This window comes from Crocodylus siamensis, chromosome 2 (assembly GCF_052110815.1).
Source record: "Crocodylus siamensis isolate JL-2025a chromosome 2, ASM5211081v1, whole genome shotgun sequence".
Taxonomy (NCBI): domain Eukaryota; kingdom Metazoa; phylum Chordata; order Crocodylia; family Crocodylidae; genus Crocodylus; species Crocodylus siamensis.
Window position 1 is genome coordinate 275,240,967 of NC_143396.1, and position 24,124 is coordinate 275,265,090.

At 46.1% G+C, this 24,124-nt stretch overlaps 1 protein-coding gene across 1 annotated transcript in view; it reads left to right on the forward strand.

Moving 5' to 3' along the window:
* The window catches only part of RCOR1 (REST corepressor 1), a 108,048-nt gene that overhangs the window by 37,669 nt on the left and 46,255 nt on the right, over positions 1–24,124 (forward strand). The window contains exon 3 of the mRNA XM_090034065.1: positions 16,967–17,050. Within this exon, the coding sequence (XP_089890191.1) occupies positions 16,967–17,050 (84 nt within the window). The remainder of the gene's footprint in view (positions 1–16,966; positions 17,051–24,124) is intronic.

Sequence of the window (24,124 nt, forward strand, 5' to 3'; positions counted from 1 at the left end):
CTATCCTCCCCCCTTTTTTCCCTCCCAAAAAATCCTTGGTAAGGTAAGGCTTGGTCTGCAGTGTAATTTTGCCGTTGTATTCAGTTCACTAGAGGTGTGAAAAGATTGTGGTCCATAGCTAACATAGCTGTAGCACTGGAATTAGGGTTCATTCTTGTTCAGGGTGACCTGCAGAAAACCTGCTTCTGCATAAGCCCTGTTTCCATTAGGGGGGGTTGCTGCCATAGCTTTGCTGATAAAGCTGTGGTGGCAGCAATGAATGTAGACCCGCCTTAAGGATGTGTTCTGGCTGGTGTTTCCTTACCTGGTTGATCTCTCACCCCTCTTCCTCTGCCTTAACATAGCCAGTTCATTTCATTCCCCGATTTCTTCACTCTTCTCGTTCGCTCGCCTTTTTTTTTTTCTTCCACCAAGAGGGCACTTTTGGGCTACTGCTCTGAACTAGGCTGATCATCCTTCAGCTTTTTTAAGGTCTTGTCAGTGTGTAAATTTAGTTAAGCCAGGGCAGTCCCTCTCTCCAGTGGAACTCAAATTAGTTTAGATTTGCATGTCTAACTGAACAGGTGCATCTCCATGATGAGCCTTAATGGGTCAGCTTTTCTTGGAAGCATCTAGGCAGAACAGAGAGCTATACCACATGTCATAGGCCCTACCTTAGACTCCTTGTTTTTGCCCTACTTGACCCCTAATAATACAGTGTGGGATGCATGTGGCTGGCACTGCAGAGGGGGAACATCTGTAATCCTAAAGTGAAGGCAGCTTGGGAAAATCTGGTGTGTTCATAGGTGCCCTTTTTCTGGTCTGGTTTGAGGAAGGAGTATGTGTGTTGCTACTTTTTAGGTGACTTGGACTCGGTCTGCTGTTGCCTGGCACCCTGTATTGTTCTTACACTCAGGCAAAATGGGTATGAACCAGACTAGTGCAGATTGAAAAACACTTCGGGTGTAAAATAGCTGTGTGAGGTATCAGCAGTCATCAAGTGAACCTTCAGTCTCTCAAAGGTGGTTGTTTCTTTGGTCTCCTCCTTGGCTTGAAGCTGTAGATGCAGAACTTTCCAAATTTGGTTTCTCTCAACTCCTTTTCTGTCTAGGTCAGTGGGGGGCTAACCTCTGTGGCAGGGATGCCAGAAATTACCTCTGCACTTTCCCTGAGTGCCATTCTGATCCCCTTCCTGATCCCCTGCCCAATATGGTCTTCTGCTTTCTGCTTCCTCTCCTATCTGCCACTGTATTGCTGATCTCCTCCGTGATCTGCTACTTGATATGCACAGGCTGCCTTTGCCACTTGCAGTAGCACACAGGGTGCAGTTTGCCCCTCTTCCCCCAGCCAATGTAGTCCTATTTCTGGGGGTTTAGATGGAATTTGTAGCACAACTCAAATATTCGAGCCTGTGTGACATAGTATGCATATGCATGCATATGGTTTTGTTTAAAGCCTCTAAGATGTTTTCCAGTTTGGAAAAAGGTTTAAGAAAATATAGCAAAGTCTGCTGTAAAGCCCATGGGATCCAAAGCTCCCAGGGAATTGGTGCATTTCAAGGGTAAATGAGACCTGGCCAGTAGGTCCTCATGTTTCACCTAGTAGCAGCAGCCCCAGCAGTCCGTCCTGTGTATTGCGACCCCGTCGTGTAAAAACCTGTTCAAATGCTGGACAAAAAAAAGGTTAATTTAATGAAACAGCACAGGGTCTTCTAAAGAATTATGGAGGGAAGTGGGGAACAGACTACCTTCCCTCTCCCCCTCCCTCCCTCCCTTCCACCCCCTGCTTTTTTCTTATTTTTTGTCCTTGTGTTAAAGAATAAACACAGGTTTAAAACTTTTGCAGAATTGTATTTGATCCCTCAGAGCTGAGTGGTGACCAGTTAGGGCAGTAACCTAGGACCAAAGAAACCTGGTTCCATTCCTTGGAAAAGTGGCTTTGCCTCTGTGTCTTGGTTCCCTGCAGAGGACAGTAGCATTTCTCCACTTCCCGAGGTGTGGGGGATAAACAAAGACTGTCAGTGTGGTGTTGGAGCCACCTTAAAACTACCATATATGATTAAAGACATTTCTGTGCTTCTGTTTGTGTAGATTAAACCTTGTAATTGCCTGTGGCTCTGTGTAGGTGCATGACTTAGACTGGTGAACACAGAATGCATTTTTTAAGCTCCTCTAATTCAGTGAATGCCAATCTTTTTGGCACCTGCCACAAATTAGCCACACACCTTCCCTGAGTGCCACTTCCTCTCCCTGATCTGCTCTTTCTGCTTCTTGCTCTGTCTGCTGCTGTACAGCCTGTACCCTCTGTGATCTGCCACATACTACAGAAAAGCTGCCTGTGCCACTTGTGTGCTGCAGTTTGGCTGCCTCCATTCTAACTGAATATGGTAGGCCCAGATACTGCACATGTGGTTCCTTACACTGCTCAAAGGAGTGGATATCACAACCCCCCTCAAAATCCTTTCCCCAGCCAGCCATTGTTCAGCCCTTGTAGTTTTCATTCTTCTGCAGTGATACACGCACTATTTTACCAGTGCAGTAAAAGCAACCCCCCTTCATAATTCAACACTGGACTTTTGGGGATGCCCTTGTTTGAACTGAGGTGCCTCACCCAGTCCTGTGTGAGCATGCCTCATGATGCTGCCCTCTGCAAACAGTAACAGGAAGGGCCCATTTTGTAAAACAGGGAGGCTGCTGCTTCTGGAAGGCTGTCAAGGAATAGCTCACTAGGACTTTCAGAAGTTTTAAGATATCAGGAAATTGCCCCTCCCCTGTTGTTGGACTTGGTTCTCTGCTAGTCAGATGTGTTCCTGACCGTCCATCAGCAAGTATTTGGTAACTGTGAAGAATAAGGCACTGCAGTTTTACAATTGCCAAACAAGTGTCTGCGTTTTATAATTGTGGCTTTTTCCATGCACTTGTGAAAATCCATGAATCGGCATTAGCTATTTCAAAGGGATGCTGCCATGTGACCTGGTATTTTTAGCACCACTTTTTCCCAATCCCAGCTCCTTTCCTCCCCTGCCCCCCCCCCCCAAAAAAAAATTTTAAAAAAAAAGAGAGAGAGTAATCTGACTGTTTTGCTAATATATTCACTCACCAAAACTTTTCAAATCTTATAATCCTTCCTGTCCTGGCAACAAACTGGGTAGCTGGCTTCATTTCAAGATGTACTGACTGACGTGCAAAATAATGCTGTGAGGCTGGTTATGAGCACTTGCATGGGACTGCAAAAGCCAAATGATTTGGCTTGAAACTTTAACAGAGACATTTGGGGACTTCTTCATTTAAGGATCAGGTTTTGTGCTTCCTAGGTAGGGCTGAGGGTGGTGAGTCTCTTCCTGATTTCCCCGGGTGGGTAGAAATTTTCCTTGCTGCTTGAAATAAGACAAACTCACTTCCTTCTCGGAGTTGACAGTGGCTGCCTGGGAGGGAAAGGGACGAGAGGCCCAAGCATTGTTGCTCTATCTTCTAGAGGGCAAGGCTGAAAGCCAGAGATGGATACTTCACTCTAATTCCCTGGTTCCTTCCTCAGGATAGGCAAAGATGCTGAGAAGCTGAGGGTTCCCTAAATACACTAGAGCATTGTAGTACATTCATAGATCTGACCTTAAAAAAAAAAAAAAAAAAAAAAGCCTATTCTGACTATATCATCATATAGAGACAGGGAGGACCATCTTCATGTAATGGGGAGAGGAAGCAATTCATTAATTGGCCCCTTCTTCCATCTTTGCCATCTTCATTATTGATGAGTTAAGGATTTACCAACTAAAGGATGCCCGGTGTTATGGACTCTGAGGAATTTGGGGTGCTAGGATTAGAAGTTCCCTCTTCCTTTGAGGACAGGGTGTGGAGGTAGGATTGATCTGGGTGCACCAGGGAGCAGTGGAAGGAGCATTTTTTACCTTTACTCCTTTTTCATAAAGGAAGTCATATAAACTGCAGTTGGATGGGCTGGTGCATGCACTTCTGTCTGCACCATTAGGTTTTACCTTGTCTGAGTGGAAAATGATGAAAATAAACTTCAGGATATGCGCTTTTTGCCTCCTGTATGTGCTCAAATCTGCTGGTTGGACTTGCTCACATGACTAAGCTGCCTACAGGGTTGATCCCTAAATCTGTAGTTTCTAGGCCACTTACACATGCAAACCTTTTTAAAGAAGCAGGAAGAAGTGCCTCTGGTTGTGTGGAGAAGGGGTTAAGAGAACTGAGCCAACAGTTTGTCAGTCTCCTGACATTTTTCAGTTTGTTGCCTGGCTTCAATATTCCCTGAAACTGCTAATGTATCCTAAATGGGCTTACTGAACAGCTCGGCAAAATTGCAGTGAGTATGGTGCAGCACTGGCTGGAGCAGAAAGGACTTGCCTGCCATGCATCTTGTAGTAGTATTAAGTGGACATGGTATGTGCAGGATTCCTGCAGGACTGCATTTTGTTTGTTTTTTGTAAGCAAGACTCGAGGTTGCTCCTCAAGTCTGTGGTGCTGTGAAGTGAATGCGGGCCTGGGGCCTCCAAGGTCTGGGGTGCGGTGCTTGGTGGAGGATCCCCTCTGGATGCAGGAGCCTGGTGTTGCACACAGAGGGATGAAGGCTGTTTGGATGGGCTGTGTGTATCGCAGTACTCAAAGCGGTGTGTTGGAGCCTTGTACGCAAGTGTGATGGGATGTGTAACAAATGAACGGGGACAGCTACTAATCCCTCTTTGGAATGGAAATGCATACTGTCATCTTAATCTTAAAATCACGCACAAAAACAAAAAATCCCCAAGTAACAACCAGAGCCTGGCAAATGGTTTTAGCACTGCTGTTGAAAATAAAGCATGAATCTTCCTGTGGGTGCTAACATTCACTACGGTGGTGCTGGGGTAACATATTGCCTGGTCCTGAACTGAGCACAGGGATGCCTTGCAGAGACTTTATGGCAGAAGTACAGCCAGAGCTTTGGGTGTGTGTTTTGTTTTGTTTTTTTTAAAAACAGAGGGGCCAGCTTAAACACACATGACGGCCATTCATTTATAGCTGATTAGACCTCAGCACTGGTTGCACGTTGGTGCCACCTGCTTGCAGGAAAGAATGAGTAGACTTGCACAATAAAAGGAAAAAAAAACCAAGGCAAGGCCTGAAATACTTGTTCCTCCTTCAGGGAATGTAGAGTGTGTATAATCAGAATTTGACTATGAGCTAATCTAGGCCACAGTTCTTGCTTTATGACCAGCTATCTAGCTGAAAAGCATCTTGTATCAAATAATTCAGGCATCCAAAACATGAGTTTCAGACTACGTGTGGGTTGAATTATTTCAGTCTTAAAAATAGGCAAATGTATTGCAGTGCTTTTTTTGTCTCTCTAATGTTGATCATTTTAGCAATGCAAAATGACCTTTGTAATCAGTGCAGGATGATTAATCTTTAACTCAGTAATTTTAAAGCAATATTCTTCACACCACCATAATGATTTTTCACATCAGCCTCTGTGTTTTGCAGCACCACCTCTTCAGTTATTTTATGGTTTAAGATACTTTTGTTTTGCATTTTTAGTGCTGCTTGTATGTATAAAAGTATAAACAGTTGTTTTTTTTCCCCATGGGTGAATACAGAAGTACCCTCAGAACTTTATTTGCATATAGATTATAGTGTCAATCAGGTACAGTTATGTATAGGAAGAGCTACCCGCTGCTTAATTTATAACTTTTAATTAAAAATTCACCTGATTTACAGGTGTTCAGTTGAAATGTTTTGCTACATTTCACATTACTACAGTATGTACAGAAAGTATTTTGCCACAACAGTAGTTCTGTTTAGGCAGTCTGCTGTAACACAAGTGAAAAGGGGTGCAAGAAGCATAATCTGCTGACCAAGGATAATTGTTTATTAAAGGAAGCAGAGATGTGTAGCTAAGCACTTCTTCTAGTGTCTTTAGGTTACTGGCCCACAGTTGCCTTCTAGCACCTGGAAAAGAGAATGGGATTGGGAGGCACAGGACACTTCTACCTTAAATCCTTTTGGTTGATTTGAATTCTCTTGCATCACATCAGGGATGGTTGATGGATATGCAGTAAGCACTTTGTCAATGAACCTTTAAGTCTTTTTAAAAAAAAATTTCCCCAAAGAAAATTATGGAAGCCAAAATTCTTTTTATCCTGTTTCGTGACCATAGGCACCTGAGGAGCATTAGCCCACTCAGAAATGTAGGGAATTCATAAACACAGAAAATGCAGATTTGGGAACTGAGCCCTATTTGTCTTGCTTTATGGAAGTAATTAAACTTTGGGTACTTTGCTAAAATGACTAAAGTGCTATTTGACACCTGTTTTATTATTCATTAATTTTTGCTCCTGTAAATTTTTGCAGTCCCATGTCTATAATAAAATTGTGAAATGTGCAATAATACCAGATATGAAAGAGGGTCAGAAAATGGTGCTGCTGATTTCTGTGGTTGGGAATCTCACTGTCCATAGCTAGAAGATTTAACTTTTTTAACCAATAATAAAAAAAGGCTGAGCATCATTAAAAGTTACTTACATTTCACAGAGGTGGCACTGGAAACCTTTTCTGGTCCTTGTATCTTACTAGAAGCTGTTACAAGGGTAGCTGTGGAGTTCCTTGTGCTTTAGGGATCAGTGAAGTTTGCTACCTGCAGACTTCATTATTTAGGCAGGCAGCATGGTGCTTTTGAGTACAGGTTTCCCTCGCTTTATGTGGGTTCTGTATGTTCAAATTCACTCTTATGCAATGACCCTTTTTATACCAAAAAATCATTATATATGAGGCAAACTCACTCTTTTATGTGATCATTGTGGTGGAAGCCCGCAGTCTGCTGCTTTGTGGGAGTGACCGACACTAAAATATAGTGTCCTATGTGGATCTGTGTTCCTCGCTCATTGTCTGCGATTGTGTGTTTCTGTAGTTGCCATCCCCATTATGATAGTGCCCTGTGCTTGTATGTACTGTCTGCTGTTGGTGAGTACTGTACTAAAATTGCCTTGTAAAAGTGGTAGAAATGGGTCTGGGGATCAGTACAGTCCAGGTTGTTGGAAGTGTCCCTATTTGTTACGTTTAAAGTGGGTTTCCTTTATGCAACTTCGAGTTATGCGCCTTTTTTCAGGAATGCACGTACAGCATAAAGCAGGGGTAGGCAAAATGCGGCCTGTGGGTCGGATGTGGCCTGCTAGGCCATGCTATCCAGCCTGCTGGGCTCCTGAAAATTTTAGAAAATTAATATTTATTTGCCCTTGGCTACCTGTCATGTCGCCCTTGATGGCTTGGCAAAACTCAGTAATCGGTCCTCCACCTGAAATAATTGTCCACCCCAGCATAAATTGAGGGAAACTCGTAATCATAGAAGTTGGGTAGGAAGGGACCTTGTAGATCTTCAAGTCCGACCCTTTGCCTGGGCTTAAATCAAGCCACCTCTTAAAGACCCACAGGGTAGGAGCCAGCACCACATCCCTTGGAAGTTAGTTCCAGATCCTAGCCGCCCTGACAGTGAAGTAGTTCTTACGGATGTCTAATCTAAACCTACTCTCCAACAACTTGTAGCTGTTATTCCTTGTTCTGCCAGGGGGCGCTCGGGGAAACAAGGTCTCTGCCAAACCCTTCTGGTCCCCGCTAGTGAGTTTATAGACAGTTACCAGGTCCCCCCTCAGCCTTCTCCTGTGAAGGCTGAACAGGGTCAGGTCCTGCAGTCTCTCCTCGTAGGGTCTGCCCTTTAGTCCCCGGATCAGGCGGGTGGCCCTCCTCTGGACCCTCTCAATGTTGTCCACATCCCTCCTGAAATGGGGTGCACGGAACTGGAGACAGTACTCCAGCTGTGGCCTGACCAGTGTTGCATAGAGGTGGGCCTCCTTGGCCCTGCTTGAGATGCACCTGTCAGCCCATGTTCATCTTGGAGTCAGTAATGACTCCAAGATCCCTTTCTGCCTTCATGCTCTCAAGAAGGGAGTTTCCCATCTTATGAGCATGCTGCTGGTTACTGCTGCCCAAGTGCAGCACCCTGCACTTGTCAGTATTGAGATGCATCCTGTTTTTGCTAGCCCACCCCTGTAACCTATCCAGGTCTTGCTGCAGTCTTTCCCTCCCTACTAGCGTGCTCACCTCACCCCAAATATTGGCATCATCAGCAAATTTAAACAGGTTGCTTTTCACCCCATTGTCCAGGTTGCTTTTCACCCCATCATCCAAATCGCTGATAAAGAAGTTGAACAGCACAGGCCCAAGGACAGAGCCCTGAGGGACTCCACTGCCTACTTCTCCCCAGGTCGACTATGACCTGTCCACCACCACCCTCTGAGTATGACCCTTCAGCCAATCTGCAATCTATCTGACTGTGTAGGCATCAATGCCACTGGGTAAACTGGACAGCTATCCTCGCAGCAGGTTTTTCCCTTCTGTGGTGGTTACATGGGCTGGGATCACCTTTGGGTGGTTTGAACACTTGAGAGATTCAAGTAAAAGATTAGAGGAGTTGATTGAGTTAGTGGAGTTTCTCCATTACTTTGTTCTAGAAGGGAAGAGCAGGGACATGGATGGAAGTTCTACCCATGGACTGTGGGAGCGTCACCCACAGTGACCCTTGGCTGGTGCATTTAGGCTGCTTGCTGAGCGCTCACAAACATTGCATCTTTCTCAGCCTTGGAGAAAACTGTACCATAGATCTATCCATCAACTTCTTTTGAGTCAGGTGATGTCAACCTAGATGTAGACTCATAATGGTAAGCTAGGGTTGGAAGGGACCTCAGGAGGACATCTAGTCCAACCCCTTGTCCAAAGCAGGACCAGGCCCAAATAGATCATTCCAGCCAAAGCTTTGTCTTAGCTGGGTCTTGGGAACCTCCAAACTTCCACCACCTCTCTGGGCAGCCTGTTCCAGTGTTTTACTACCCTCCTAGTGAGAGAATTCTTCCTGATATCTGCCCTAGACCTCCCTTGCTGCAACTTGAGACCATTGCTCCTTGTTTTGTCGTCTGCCATCACTGAGCACAGTCTAACTCCAATGTAGTTGCAGGGATTAGAATTTGCTTTAAAACTCGATCTCTGTTGTTGCAGAGACCTGATTCTAGTACCATCACAACTAGTATTTTGTTCGGATGTATGTAAAAGGTCTGTGTATAGATGCATCATGGTGAGGCTGTTTTAGGTGCTGGGGAGTTTGCAGAAACTGTGGTCCCTGGCACCTGTTGCACTTAAGATGTAATTAACTGGTTAATGCATCTTAAGTTACCTTGCCATATATCAGTACAATTAATGATGTTATGATAAAACAAGGAATAAGCCACAAAGATATTCCACAAAAAATGCATGCCATTAATCCTAGCGCACCATGAATTGAACATGGAGTCAGACTGCTTCCAGCTGCAGGGTGAGTCCCTGTGGCTAAAGCCCCATCAGCTGACAGGGCTCCCAGCTGCAGGAACTTGCTATGGTGCAGGGGGAGTCCAAGATTAGATCCCAGGTTCTCCCTGCACCAGCAATAAAATGTCATGGGATCTGATGAGGAAGAAGTTCACATGTGGCATGGCAGGAAGCATGATTGTGGGTATCCTACAGCAGATCCTGTTGGATCTTTACTTGTATATCTGCCAGGGGGCTGTGAGAACTGTGGATTTCGATTTTTAGGTTAGGGCTTTGATCCAGCTGTCGCTGAAGTGGTGTAATTCTTACTGACTTTGAATCAGAAAAGACTCTGACACTGTTGGTGTGGAACCTCGTAGGGTGAAAATTCCTTCAAGGCAGAAGTTTGGTTCTCCACTATCTGCAGAAGGTCCTAGACCTGGATCTTAGTGGGTACGACGGGGGAAAACCTCTGTTTCCGGGTAGGTGGGTGCATGTGTGTGGAACGTTTTGTTTATTTTATTTTAAGGAGTTCATTTTAATCTAGTGTGAGTATGGCATGGTTAGCAGAGTAGTTGGCTGTTCATCTGTCTGTTCTCTGCTCTTCGCCCCTTCCTCCCCTCCCATTTCCTGCTATTCAGACACATGAGTTGAATCCTATGAATAGGACAGAGTGGGCAATTATTTTGTGCGGAGGGCCGCTTACTGAGTTTTGGCAAGACATTGGGGGCTGCGTGACGGGCAGCCAGGGGAAGAAAAATATTAATTTTCTAAAATTTTAGAGCCCCTGTGGGCTGGATAGAATGGCCCGTGGGCCCCATTTTGCCCACCCTTGGGATAGGATCTGATAAGGCTTTGGGTTGGAGAAATTACTGATCTTCCCCATCTTGGGACCTTCTGTACTGACCTTGGCTACTCCAGTCTGGGGCTGGGGAGGATTGGCCCCAAAGAATTAAAATGATAAGGAGAAAAGGGGTGGCATCTTTCTGTAGCTTGTTGGCATAAAAACAAAAATTGTACCAAATGATGTTTGTATTCCTGTGGGCTTCGTTGTAACCTTTGCAGCAGGGGAGGGACAGGCATTCAAGGACTGACTTGGCCCATTTGGGATTTAAGGTCAGCTTAGCACCCCTGAAGCTTCTGCTGGGAACCTTCATCTTGCACTTCCCTTAAAGTGATCTTGCACAAGCCTGCTTTAGGGAACTGTGTTTTACCCAGCCAAAGAGGCTGAAGCTGTTGTGTGGGCTTCTAGTTTGTGCCTTCAGCTTGTGCTGCTGCTTTGTATGCTGAACATGCATGGCATTAAGGGTGAGGTTGCGGGGAGAGGAAGACGAGGTGCACAGCACTTGAAGTAGGAACAGACGGGGAGAGAACAGGAGAAGCAACAGCAAAATGCAAATGAGCATCATACACTTTTCAATTGCTTTGTGCAAGCGACAGCATGGAGGGGTGAGGCTGGTGTGCTGCAGTGATGTATCTCACCTTGGAGGCAGGTGGCAGTGTACTGTTTGGCAGGGGGAGACTGAGGATGGGCAGAGGGTGGGGGTTTGTGTAGTGATGCAGTCCCACCCTGGTTTCCTCTGCCCCTGCATGCAGGGGAGCCCCAGAGTCATTCTCCTGTTGTACTCAGCCTTGGTGAGGCTGCAGCTGGAGTACTGCGTCCAGTTTTGGGCTCCACAATTCAAAAGGGATGTGGAGAAGCTTGAGAGAGTCCAGAGAAGAGCCACACGCATGATCAGAGGTCAGGAAAAGAGACCTTACGACTACAGGCTGAGAGCTATTGGGCTCTTCAGCCTGGAAAAGTGCAGACTCAGGGGGGACCTGATGGCCACCTATAAATTTATCAGAGGCGTTCACCAGAGCACCCCAAGGGATGATGAGGTCGAACGGTTATAAATTCCTGCAAGACCATTTCAGGCTGATCATAAAGAAGAATTTCTTTACTGTCTGAGCCCTCAAGGTCTGGAATAGTCTGCCATCGGAGGTGGTTCAAGCACCTACTCTGAACACCTTTAAGAAGAAAAGGGATGTTTATTTTGCAGAGTTTCTGTGACCCCAGCTGACTTCCTGTCCTTGGGGCAGGGAGCTGAACTCGATCTTCTGAGTTCCCTTCCAGCCCTAATGTCCATGAAATCTGTGAGTGCTCCTACCCTGCTCCAGCCACAGGCTGCCAGGTTTTTTTTGGGACAGTGGTGGCAGTTCTTGGGTTTCCTCTAACTGCACCTGCTCCCTTCTGCCATGTCCTGGCCAGGAGCAGGTGCTGGAAGGATGAACCTGCCCCCACCTCCCTGCTACTGCTGCCCCCATCTGACAGGCATGGGGGAGCCCCAGAGCCACTCCTGTTCTGCACCGGCTACAAGGAGTGGCAGTGTAGGGAGCCAGGCTCAGCTGGAGACAGTGGTGCTGCCATTCAGATTCCGCCTTTAAGCACCTGCTTCTGGCCAGAGGGTGAGGGCAGGCAGGGAAACAGGCACTGGAGGAGGAACCTGCATGTTGTTGCCTCTGCCCATGGCTGAGTCTGGCTCCCCACAGCCCCTGGCCAGAGCCAAGTAGGAACTGCTCTGGGGCTTCCCCGTGCTTGCAGGGGTCAGCTGGGGACTGTGGCAGGTGGATCTCCACCCTCACATACCTGCTGTCTGCCCAGCTGTCCAGTGCCCCTGCCCTGTCGGGGCTCCAGCCATGTCTGTTCCCTCAGACTGGGGGGGAAGGGAGGTGTTGTGTTGCACTCCTTCTAGGTAATTTTTCATCTGCCCATGGCAAATGGCACCACAATACAGAAGCTGTGACTTTGAGATGCATCAGTTATGCTGGGAGTTCAGCAGCTGTGGCAGAGCCCCTCTAGGTCAAAGTCTGTCTGCATCCCCTCCAGTGCCTTCTGCCACCTCCCAGTAGCAGAGCTGCTTGCTTTTCCCCAATATAGGCAAGTCCTTTCAGCTGCTCCTGTGACATTTGCTGGGGAGGGGGATGCCAGCCCCACATGCCCAGTTTCTCCTGCCGTGTCCTGGCCAGGCAGTGAGGAGAGATGCCTTTAATGTGTACTGGAATGGGACCGAGGCACGTACTTCTTAGTTATGAGAGCCCCTGCCCACAAGAACAACTTCTGGGATAGATGGAGCAGTGCACCTGTCACAGATATGTTCCCTCTCCTAGGATCGTCTTGTTCTGCTGAGGGTATGGGCTGCTGCTCACCTCTGACTGTGCCTTTTATGCCACAGAGGCATGTATGGAGCACCTTCTTCTAGGCTGGGCATGGATTTGGATTAAGGATTCTGCATTGCCATTCTCCAGCCTTTAGGTGATGCATATGTTCTTTGTAGCTCACCAACTTATTCCCCCCCTTTGCCCCCAAGCTTAACAGGGCAGGAAGTGAATGGTTAAGGAGGAGACTGGCATGGAATGGCTGGATAGTGGGCTTGATTGAGGGAATGGGGTGGCTGATGCCAGAGAGCAGGGGAGGAGGAATGGAAATGGCTGAGGCATAGGGGGGCATGAGATTGGCCACCGCAGACTTGTGGGTGGTTGCCTCCTGCCTTCCCCCCCCCCCCCACTGCTGACACTACTGTTGGCATCTGTGGATGGTCCCTGCTTGCCACCAACTACAAATAGTGCCTCCCTCCTCCCCCTCCCCCCCAGTCTTGGGAGGCACCAGCCATTCATGGGCAGAGGTGTGTAGTGAGGGATGTTTGGGCCTCCTCACTGCAGAAGGGATGTAGATGTATTGGAGAGAGCCCAGAAGAGTGCATTGAAAATGGTTAGGGAGCTGGGGAACCTGACTTGTGAGGAGAGGCTGAGGGACCTGGGCTTATTTAGACAGAAGAAGACTGAGGGGGGATTTGATAGCAGTCTTCAACTACCTGAAGGGTGGTTCAAAGAGGATGGAGCTAAACTGTTTTTAGTGGTGTCAGATGACAAAACAAGGAGCAATAGTCTCAAATTGCAACAAGGGGAGTTTAAGTTGGATATTAGGAAAAAACTTTCTCATGAGGAGGGGAGCAAAACATTGGAACAGGTTACCCCCAGGGGTTGTGGAATCTCAAGCCTTGGAGGTTTTTAAGACCTGACTAGGCAAAGCCTTGGCTGGGATAATTTAGTTGGGGATGGTCTTCCGTTGGGTAAGTGGTTGGACTAGGTGACCTTCTGAGGTCCCTTCCAACCTTCATTTTCTGTGATTCCATTTGAAAGAGGCTTCATCTCTGTCCCCACTAGCTCCATACTAGGCCTTGTCCTCTATTCACTCCCCAGTTCCCTGACCTTGTGCTGCTGCTCTCATTTCCATGGAAAGAAAGGCCATGGGACAAAAGCCAGGCTGTGTTTAACCAGCGGGGATAGGCAAACTAATGATACAGGTCCTTGAAATTGGTAACATACAGCTTGTACGTTTTGTAGCTGGGTTAATCCTTGCCAGGGAGCCAGTGTAGGAGCCTTGAGCTGTCCAAAAACATTTAATGAGGAGTTGAAATTGCCTAGGGGTGGCTCATGCCTTTCAAGGTTATGGAGAGTGGCTAAATTCCTAACCTTTGCAAGGTTAAGAACTGCAAAGTTAAGATGGGTGTCACCTCCATGACACCGTTGGAATATGGCTCCCACTGGAACTGGTAGTAGGTGATATGAATGATTAAGGGAGAAGCAAGGTTAAACTCCCCAGGGAGTGGTGGCTTTTCTGTTTCATAATGTCCGCAGACACCTTTCTGGAAGATGCTGTAGTTAGTTAATGGTTACTAGGCTCAATCCAAGAGTAACTGGCTGCAATTCCCTGGCCTGGTTGGACAAGCTGTCGGATTAGGGGTCTGTACAGGAGTGCATGTTACATGTGCTGTTTACAGTGCTGTAATTTAGAGCACTTTTTATAGTACTATAAAGTTGCAGCACTCTTAAACTTGACAGAAGTGCAGTGGTTGCTCGATGGGGCGGGGGACTGGGGAAGGTCTCTGAGCCTCCTTGTGCTTTCCAGGCCAGGAGGCACTCTGTAACACTTCTCTGCTGGTCAGAAATTTGACCAGTGTACAGAAGTTATTTAAAGCACTGTAGGTTGCTGAAGTGTTGTAAAATATAGTGCTTTGAAATTTAACACCTCATTTAAGAAGGGTTAATTTTAAAGTGCTATACCCATTTTTAAAGTGCTGTAAAGCCATAGCCATACACTTCTGTTATGTCATAGCAATAAAATGCTTTAAATGGCAAAAAAAAAAGCAACTTCTGTACATATGTGAGGGACCAAGTTAATGCCTCTTGCTATCAATGTCTGTGAGTGCTTTAAGTGGACACCAGGAAGGCCTAGGAGAATATGCCACTATATGTGTTCCTCAGGCTTGAATTTCAGCCCTTTGCTGGCTGCCTTGCAGATGCATAAAACTGAGTACACCTGTATTGCAAAATCTAGGGATTAGTGGAAGCAGATTGGCAGGGCTGTAACTGGTATGAGGAAATTGTGTACCTTCTTTCTGTGCTGGCTTTTGTAGGTTGTCAGAGGTGCAATGTGGGGCCACTGTTTTATAGGGATGATCAACAGCTTGGTGACTTTCGTAGCAGTTGTCTGAAAGGGTGATGCCGTTCTACAAGATTAGGGTGGCTATTTGTGTGTACATAAATATTGTGAAACTGGCCTGTAAGGGAGGTGGTGATTGTGGAGGGGAGAGCCTGGGTAAGGAAATGCATAGTAGAATGGAGCACTTCTATGAACCAGTGATTTTTAGGGTAGTCTCATACTCATTTTAGCTCCCTAATTTTGATTTACAGTTTTCACACTAGTTCTCAATCTCAAATATTTCAAGATGGCAAGATTATTTGCTTTGTCTTGTTTTTGTTTAAAGCTTAGCTCTTGTAATTCTAAATTCGGATGTTTTTACATCTATATATAATTACCATTCTCTTCCCCCCATCGTTCTCCTGCAGAAGATGCTGTCTTTTCTTCTTACTCCCCTATTTTCTGCCTAGAAAGCATTGAAAAAGCACATTGCTCACACAGACATAGGTTTCAAGCATGCACAGTATTGAATGTTGCTGGAATTATGCTGTTACCCATTTCCTAAAGAGCTAGATAGTGTAAAGGAGATTTGGCTTAATTCCTCAACATTTTTCATGGCAAAACCTAGTGAAAGAAAAACTTCTTCATGTTAGTCTGGTAAGGTTTAGAGATGCCACAGACTAATGCTTCCAGATGCTTGGAAGTGCAAATAATCAGTGTCTGTCACATAAAATGAATGGCTCATAACTCATAACCTGCTGTTTTTAAAATAGTGCTAATGGGTTTTAAATTTAACGTTACTGAGAGCATACGTTGGGTTCGTCATCTCATATCAAGTTAAACAGAGGCAGTGGAATGAATGAATGAATGAATATAGTTGGCAATGGGTCAAAATACTGAAGTTCATAGTGTGCTTTGCCAAAGGTTTTGATCCCGCCTGACAACTGGAGGACCCTTCCTGGCCTGCAGCCAAGAAAGTTTTTTGGTACCAGTTAAATTGTCGTTTGTGCACGAAATGATGCGCAAAACCAGATGCACACTTGATTTCATGTGCTTAGTGCTCTTGGAAGGGTGCTTTCTTCACTGTAGCTTCTCATCCCTGACCTCTTTTCCTGACTCATTCTATTGTGTTGTTGCAGGCTGTGTCTTATTTGTAAATGGTTTGGGTTAGGGCATATTACACTGGCATGATTCATAAATGTGTTGAACTTTCAATTCTCTGTAAAGGTGGTGTAGTAGAAGTAGAACTGCTAAAGCCCATTGGTAACAAGATATGCAAGTTTCTTATAGTGTAGCGCTGCTGGTCCTGGTAATGGATCTAACTCTATGCTGACTCAACAAACCCAGGTTTCTCTGCCTCATCTTGCCCTCCCCTTCTTAGTATGTTTAGTTCTGGAAATGCTTTTGCAATATCTGAATTGCACTTGGCTAAAAAAACAGCAGGCTCTCTGGAATTCATTGTACACAAGCTTATCTTAGTATTGGCGAGCATAACTTGATGGAAAACGCTTCAAAGCCACGTGAAGCTGCAGTTCTTTAGTTAAAAATTTTTATGGTATGCAAGAGCAGTTCCTTAAAATGGTTGAGCACGGACTTGTTTCACAAGGGTGGGGGCGGTGATGCAGAATGCTTACTTAGTGTAGGATAATTGGACAAATAGAGGGGCCAGATTCTGGCCTTGGCAAGCTGGTGTTACTGAGGTTGGACTCTGTGCTGCAAGGTGCAGAAATCCTCTGCTGCAAAGGAAGGCAGGTGTGAGACAGTGAATCTTGCAGCAAATCCCAGAGGGTTCAGCAGGCGCACAGCCTGCAATGATGTCGTGACCCAGTCCCACAGGGAAGCTCCCAGGGCATTGAGGAGCTCCTAGCCTTGCTGCCCAGTGATTGCTCCTTCCCTTCATTTAACCACAAGGTCGAAGAGGCATAATTGAGCATGCTGAAGTAGAAACGTTAATTAACTTTTAATTTAGGCCTAACATATGCCTTTTTACAGGACACTTCCTGCATGAAAGAGGGCAAATATACTGCATCTGTCACATTGTATTAAGGGTGGTGTATAGAAGAAACAACCAGAGGCCTTGGGTCTAAAAGGAGGGTTTAACCTTGCAGCTGCTCTGTGTGGCTTGATTTTTGCTTCAGTGCTTACTGGAAAGACAACTTGATTTTGGTTTTAACTTGCTGTATCTCTGTTTTCTCTTAAGCCAAACTTGCAAGACGTTGTCAAGAGAGGGAGAACCTTGGCATGCTGGTCTGGTCACCTAATCAGAACCTGTCTGAGGCAAAATGTAAGTCTTTAAATTCTGACACCCCCCCCCCCCCATTCTTAAGTGATTTTTGAGAATGTGAAAATGCCTCTTTCAGCAGAGAGGGGTTGTCATATTTGGAAACAAATTTGGGAGTTTAGGGAAAAGTGTCTTGTACAGTGTTCTGTTCCTTGCTGGGCAGCTGCTCAGATCCCTCAATCCATGAGGGGTGGAGATGGAGGGGCGTGGAAAAGAGGCTGAAGGATTTCCCCCCCCCCCTTCTCAGATGCATGTTTGAAGAACTGTATCTTTATCTGCAGGCTGCCATGATCTTTTTGTTTGTTGTAAGTGCTCTGGAAGTTGGCAGAAAGCTGAGACCAAAATGGAAAGCAGTTGGAAGGGAGGGTAGAAACTGGGGTAGTTCAATAGTGACCCGCTCCTGTCTCCCTAGCTACACAAAACAAAAATCATGGCCATAATTTGAAACCCTAAACATGAACAGTAGCTGTGCCTTAGAATCCCATGGGAGGGCAACTAAAATGAACTTGCTGGGAATGAGCTTTCAAATTCCCTTAAATTGGGGCTGAACTAGTGGTAGAGTAGCCTAGTTCCAGTTTGCTTCATAATAAAATACAATCTGTCAAATTTTACTATAGTTTTGAAACAGCAACTCTTATAAGGTGGCTCTGAGGGGGAAGGGGGATGTAGTGGGGATGTCCTCTGCTGTGCCCTGAGCACAGGACCAGGAGTAAGAAATTTGAAAGATGCTGCTTCAGTCCCTGACACAGGTGCCCTCAGTAGAGGTCTTGACTACATTGGTTGACCTCTGTTTTCCTTGGATGTGCAGGACTGACGTACCTCAAGGCAGTTGAGAACTGGCTGCTGTTTGCTGAGCATGCAGTTGGGTAAAGGCGCTCCTCTAGACCAGTGGTCTCCAGAGTGGGGTACACCAGGGGTGTGCAAGATGATCCATTAGGGTGTGGGAAGAAAATATTAAAACTTCTGTTTTTATATTTATTTTTTATCTAAAAAAAAAAAAGAAATTAAGCTCTACTAATATTTAATATACGGATTGACGCTGGCGCCCTCACTCAGTCCATATGTCAAATAAATAAATATACATATATTGGGGGTGCATACTCAAATTTTTTACTAATGGGTACACGACCAAAAAAGTTTGGAGACCACTGCTTTAGACAGTTTAGAGGACTGGCTGCATTCTGCAAGGCCTGAGTTCTGTCCTGTGACTTCACTATTGCAAAAGTCGCTTAACTGCTATCTTTCAGTTTGTCCATTTGTAAAAAGTTGATGCCTTGAGATTTCCAGATGAAGTGTTACTCCTTCTTCCTCTCCTGGTGATGGTGATCAACTGCAGCTTGCTGGATATTGGACGTGTTATTTCTATTTGTGGATTATACAAGCTTTCTCAGAGGGAAGAGTGCTGCTCCTTACGTGTACCTTTGGAAAAGTTTACACCTGGAAAACATTGACCTTTATTTGGTACTGTGTAAACTGATAAATGTTTACAGGCATCTGAGTTTGTAACTTGACAATTTTGCATTTTATTTTGGATGAGGAATTCTAGGTAGGTACAGGTGTATTTTAGCATCCATAAAAAATTGTGCCAGCGGCCAAGGCAAAGGATATATGCATATTCATTACCCCCAAAGGAATGACTGACTGCTTCTAACCCTTGCATCTTTGGAGCAGCATAAATCTAGGAATTTTCTCTCTTCACACTTTGTATATGGGTGGGAGGAGGAATAAAAGGTGGTGGCAATTGATACAAATTAGAAGTTATGAGTAGGAACCTGGGAGGGAAAATAGATTTGGGGGGCGGGGGGTGAGTGGAATTAATGGGTGGCTCCTATCAGAGTGAAAAGTAGTTTCTTTTATATTTTAAAGTCTTAGCAATGAAATAACACTATTAGATGGAGATGGCAAAACTGTTCTTAATTCAGGAAAGGTGAAATACATATTTCTGTTCCAAACTTAAGAAGCAGGCCAATGTGCTTTTTCACGTGAGCATGGCAAAGAACTCTTCAGCCAGTTACTCACCCAAGAAGATGCTAAAACAACATCTAATAGCAATAAACACATTTAAAACAGTAGGCCCAGATACTTTAGGACTCAGGAGTCCTGAAAGAGCTGGCTAGGAGATCTTTGGCCCACTATTGTTCCTTCCTACAAATCTTAGAACGGCAGAGAAATTGCAGAAGACTGGTGGAATGTTAAAATTGTGCCAATGTACAAATAAGAGCAAGTGTAATTATAAGATTGTCAGCCTGGCACCCACCATAGGCAAAACAGTAGGAAAACATACAGGCTTCAGTTAATGAACAATGAAAGGATAGAAATATAATTAGCACCAGTCACTGGATTTATGGAAAATATGTCTTGTCAAGCAACTGATTTTGTTCTTCGAGATTTGCAAATTTGGTTGATAAAGGTAACTACAGTAGACATAAGGAGAATGTCCTGGATGTGCTTTTATTACTGCATGGCATTGATTTAAACAGGATAAAAAAGTTGGTACTGTATAGCGCACATGCAGAATGTATTAAGAGCTGGCTGTCTGTCTATTCTTACAGTAATTACCAATGAGAATCCTTAGTTAAAGTGGGTGTTGCCATTGGGCTTCTGCAAGGCCTGAATAAGCTTGATCTTTTCATTAATTATGGGGGGGTGGTTAATATTAAATTATGGCTAATAAAATGTACCTGGCATTGACGATTGACAGAACAGCAAATAGTGAGAGAGCAGTCTGAAATGCTTGATAACCTCATAACATTTAAAGACTCTCTTTTTTTTTTTAGGGCAGCCAAATGTAAATATGTATCAAGGAATAAGAGGTGCAGACCAAGCCTACAAATCGGGGACTGTATCATGAGAGAAATTAATCTGAGAAGGATTTGGGGGTCAAAGTGGAGAAGCAGCCTCACCTGAGTTCCCAAAACAGCGTTGTGGCCATGCTGCATACACTTGATCTGTCCCCTCTTTTACAGGAGCTATGAGAAATTGAAAGGGGGGCAGGAAAGTGCCACAGGTTCAAGGATTGAAGAAATTGCCTTGCAGTGAGAGTTATCAAAAAGGCCTGAGAAATTACTTGATTAGTAGAGGAGTACCTTCAGGAGGAGGAAACACTGGGTACTAGAGGGCTGTCTTAATCTAAAGAAGAAATGTATAACAAGGAGCAATATCTAGAAACTGAAGCCAAATGGATTCAATTTAGAAAGAAGGCACATGCATTGAACAGTGTCATGGTTTAGCCAGTGGAATGAACTACCAAGGGAAAAGTAATAGATTCTCCATTTCTTGAAATTATTTACATTTAAGAATGAACACCTGAGGAGTTGGGCTAAAGCACAGGTTAGTGGCTCAGTACAGGAGTGAAATCTTAGGATCTGTGATATTTGAGGGGTTTGGATTAGTTTTTTATGGCCTTAAATGCAGTGTGTCCATACTAATGCAACAGCCTGGAGCCTGTGTGCCCTGTGGCTCTGCCCTGCCAACGGCACACCGCCCCAGTCCCAAACCCAGCCCACCCTGCACCCACTTTGGATGTGCCTGGGCTGGAGACCAGCTGGAACCCACACACCCAGCCCTACCCCCACCCCGTGCCTGCTCTGGTTGCACACCCACACTGAACAATGCAGAAGCTGATGCTTGGTGCAGGGGAAAAGTGGCTCTTCCTCCTTCTTGCTGCTAGGCCCTTCTTGCTGCTGCCACCTGGAGCCCATGCCTGGGCTGTCCTGTGGCTCCTCTCCACTGCTGCCACTGCTGTCTCCCGGCCAGCCAGTGTGGCAGCAATGGCAATGCAGAGGAGCTACTGGACAGCCGAGGCGCAGGCTTCAGGTGTCTGCAGTAAGAATCGCCCAGCAGTGGTGAGGGGGAGGGGCTGCTTTCTCCCACTCCAAGCAGCAGCTTCTACCCTGCTGCACTGCTCAGTGTGGGTGGGCGAGTCCAAAGCAGGCACAGGGTAGGCCAGGGTCAGGGCTGTGAGTGTGGCTTCTGGCTGGTCTGCAGCTGGTCAGCTCTGCTGGGGCAAGTCCAGAGCGGGTGCTACTGCTTCCCTGCTGCCAAACTTTTGGATCCATAGGAAGCCAGATGACAACAGTGCCTGGGGCTGGATCTGGTCCACAGCCTTGGGGCTGAGCACCCTTGGTGTAGCTTGAAGAAATCTTACAGTGAATGAAGCCAGGCCAGTGGGATGAGCTACGTAAGCCAGCAGTGCCTTTCCTAGTCCCAGTACTTCACCAGGCTGAACTTTTAAAAATGAGACTGGGCTAGTTTTGAAGATGAGCAAATGCTGGCTTGATCCAGCAGCTCAGGAGTCAGTTAGGATACAAAGCAGAGCGAGGATGCAAAACGGTGATTGTAACCCTCTATCTCCTCTTTTCCCACTCAGAATCTGTGCTTAGTATTGAAGGAAGAAATACAATTTTAAATAACTGTCTGCTTGCCTCTGTCAGGAACTTTGGATAACTCTGTTTTTATCATCTGAGGGATCCCTCATCTGGGAGGTATAACACCTTGGTAGGGAAGGGGACTGTGCACTAGAGAGGGCTGCTTGTGCACTACCACTACCTTCTTACAGCTGGGCCCTGGGGGAATCACTTGGCTTGTTTACACAAATGGGCTGCATCCACACTGACTTCACGCCTTGCAGAGCCGTCTGTGTGACTGCTGCTATCCCTTGCCCAAACGTTGTCTGCAGTGGTGCTCTGGGAAGGCCTGGGCACCTATCCAGTTGTGCTGCGGGGCAGGGTGGGGGTGGGGAATGAGGGAGTACCAGTAGGTGGAGTGCATGCATACACTCCTGCGTGCACAACCACATGCACCAGTATATGGTTGTGCTAACGCACAGAGGGCTGTGCGGAGGGAGAATTGGCCAGCCCACATACAGAACAGTTGAGGGGTGCTCATTTTGCTGTAAAAAGCCTGGTGACTCGTTCTTCATGGGCTCTGTGCCAGCCTAGGCCTCTGGTGGTGAGGGATGTGTTGGTTGCCACGGTTACTAAGAACTTGAACCACTTGGTGTGCGTGCAGCATGTTTTGAGTTCACCCCTGCCGGCAGGCTGTCAGCAAGGAGCGTGGTGCTGGGAGCTGGCTGTTCTTGCAGTTAGGTGGGGGAAGAGAGCCCTGCAGTACTATGTGCAGCCTCTTGGGATATTCCTCCTGAGGAAACCTGGGAAAGCCTCAATTCTCCCCAACAAAGTGCAGGGAGAGCCTGGCATTTGCCCTGCGAACAGCCAGGACTTACTCAAAGAAAATCTCAGGGGCAGCTGCTGGCCTCTTATCAAAAGGAAAGGCAAGCCCAAAACCTTCCAGGTGCAAGCCACCTTCAAATGCCCAGAGTCTACATTTGATTTAACTGTTTTTTTCAGGACTAAACCATGCGTGGCACTGAAGTCTGATTGTGCTTCCCTGCCCGTGGTTCTGTAGTTCTAGATCCTGATGGACCCTCTGCTTAAAAACATCTTTGTCTCTCTCACCCTCCAACTCGCAGTGACTGACTGAAACAAATTAGACAAAAAGAAAAATGCTCATCTGCTAAGGCTGCTGAATGCACTTGACAGCACTCTGTAGAGCTGGCTTTGCCGCTTCCTCTCCAGAGTCAGGCCACAAGTTTGCAAAGGTATTCGTTTTGCTGTATGCCTGTCCTTGCGAGGCCTCACCCATCAACAGGGTTTTGCATGCGTGTATGAGCCCTTTCCAATATCTGGCTGTACAGGAAACCCTTGCTATTTGCAGATCCGCTATTCGTGGATTCAAGTATTTGCCATTGCCAACGGAGTGAGTCAGGGTGAGTGCCACTGCGGCTCCCTCTGGCGCTGCACCAAGCTCCTGCCTCTGCGTAAGCAGGCGTGGGGCGCTGCGTGTGACTGGGGAGGGCAGAGCTGGGGAGAACGGAGCGGAGAGCAGAGCAGAACCAGGCGGGCAGAGAGCGAGCGCCAGGGATGGGGACAGGGAGGGAGGTGTCGGCATCTTCTCTCCAGGAGGCAGCCATGGTCGGTCCCCATGTGCTGTGGGGGAGCCCTGTGCTTTCAGCTTCTTGTGGGGGCGGGGAGAGCAGGGGGCGGCTGTCCAGCCTGACAGGGAGTCCCATCAGTATTCGTGGATTTTGCCATTTGCGGGGATCTCCAGAATAGATTCCCCATAAAAGGCGAGAGTCTCCTGTAGTTGGTTCCTGCATGTGTGTGTGTGCAAGGTAAAAAACAGCAGTAGGGGGGAGGGAGGAGGAGGATGGCGAGGGAATATTCTTTTTCTGGCTGACTATATTGCAATGCCATGTGGAAATCTAACACTGCATAGAAAAAATAGCTGAGTGTTATTAACCACAAACAAGCTTAGGGCACATGGTGCTTTCATTGTCTGCTTTTTATGGATTGGGCTTCAGTTTGACTGTGGTCCTTTAAGTTGGAATGAATGATTCACAAATGACCTAAGAAATTCCTAAAAATGTTGGCTTTGTACCTTTTAATGGCAGGTATGTAATAGATAAAACCTGAAACATGGGGGCTCTTCCTCTTTGAAGTGTCATCTTTTTTCCTTTTTCCTCCATGTTCTAATCTTAGAAATCAACTAGGTGGAGCCAAGACTTCCAGGATTGTCAGTCGCTGGATTTTTGGGCCAGTATTTCTTTCCCACAGCCAGATGTTTTTGTGTATGTGTGGTTTTTGGTTTTGGTTTTTTTGGTCAGTGGTCTGAAGGTAGCTTAAAATACTTAGGTCATGCTGTTTGTTCCCTCCCTTATAAATAATAGTCTGGCTCTGCTCATGACAGCAAAAAGGATTAATGGAAATGCAGACTTGGGCTTATGTTTATTTTTAATTCAAATTTCATAGTATGCAGCGAACCTGGAGCCACGGAGCTTAGAAACAAATACAGTAGCTGCAGCTAGAAGATACAACTCTGCAAATCCAAAAACAAGATAAATGAGGTTTAATTTAAGATTCTGTAGGAGTTTGTAGAAATGTTATCGCAGTTGTTGCCACTTACTGGCAGCCCCAATTGTACCACTTATGTCAGTGCCCAAAAGACAGAAGCGAAGAGGGTGAAGAGGTGCTGCTAGTGGAGTTTCTCTTCCTTTACTGGGGTACAGCTACCGAGCCC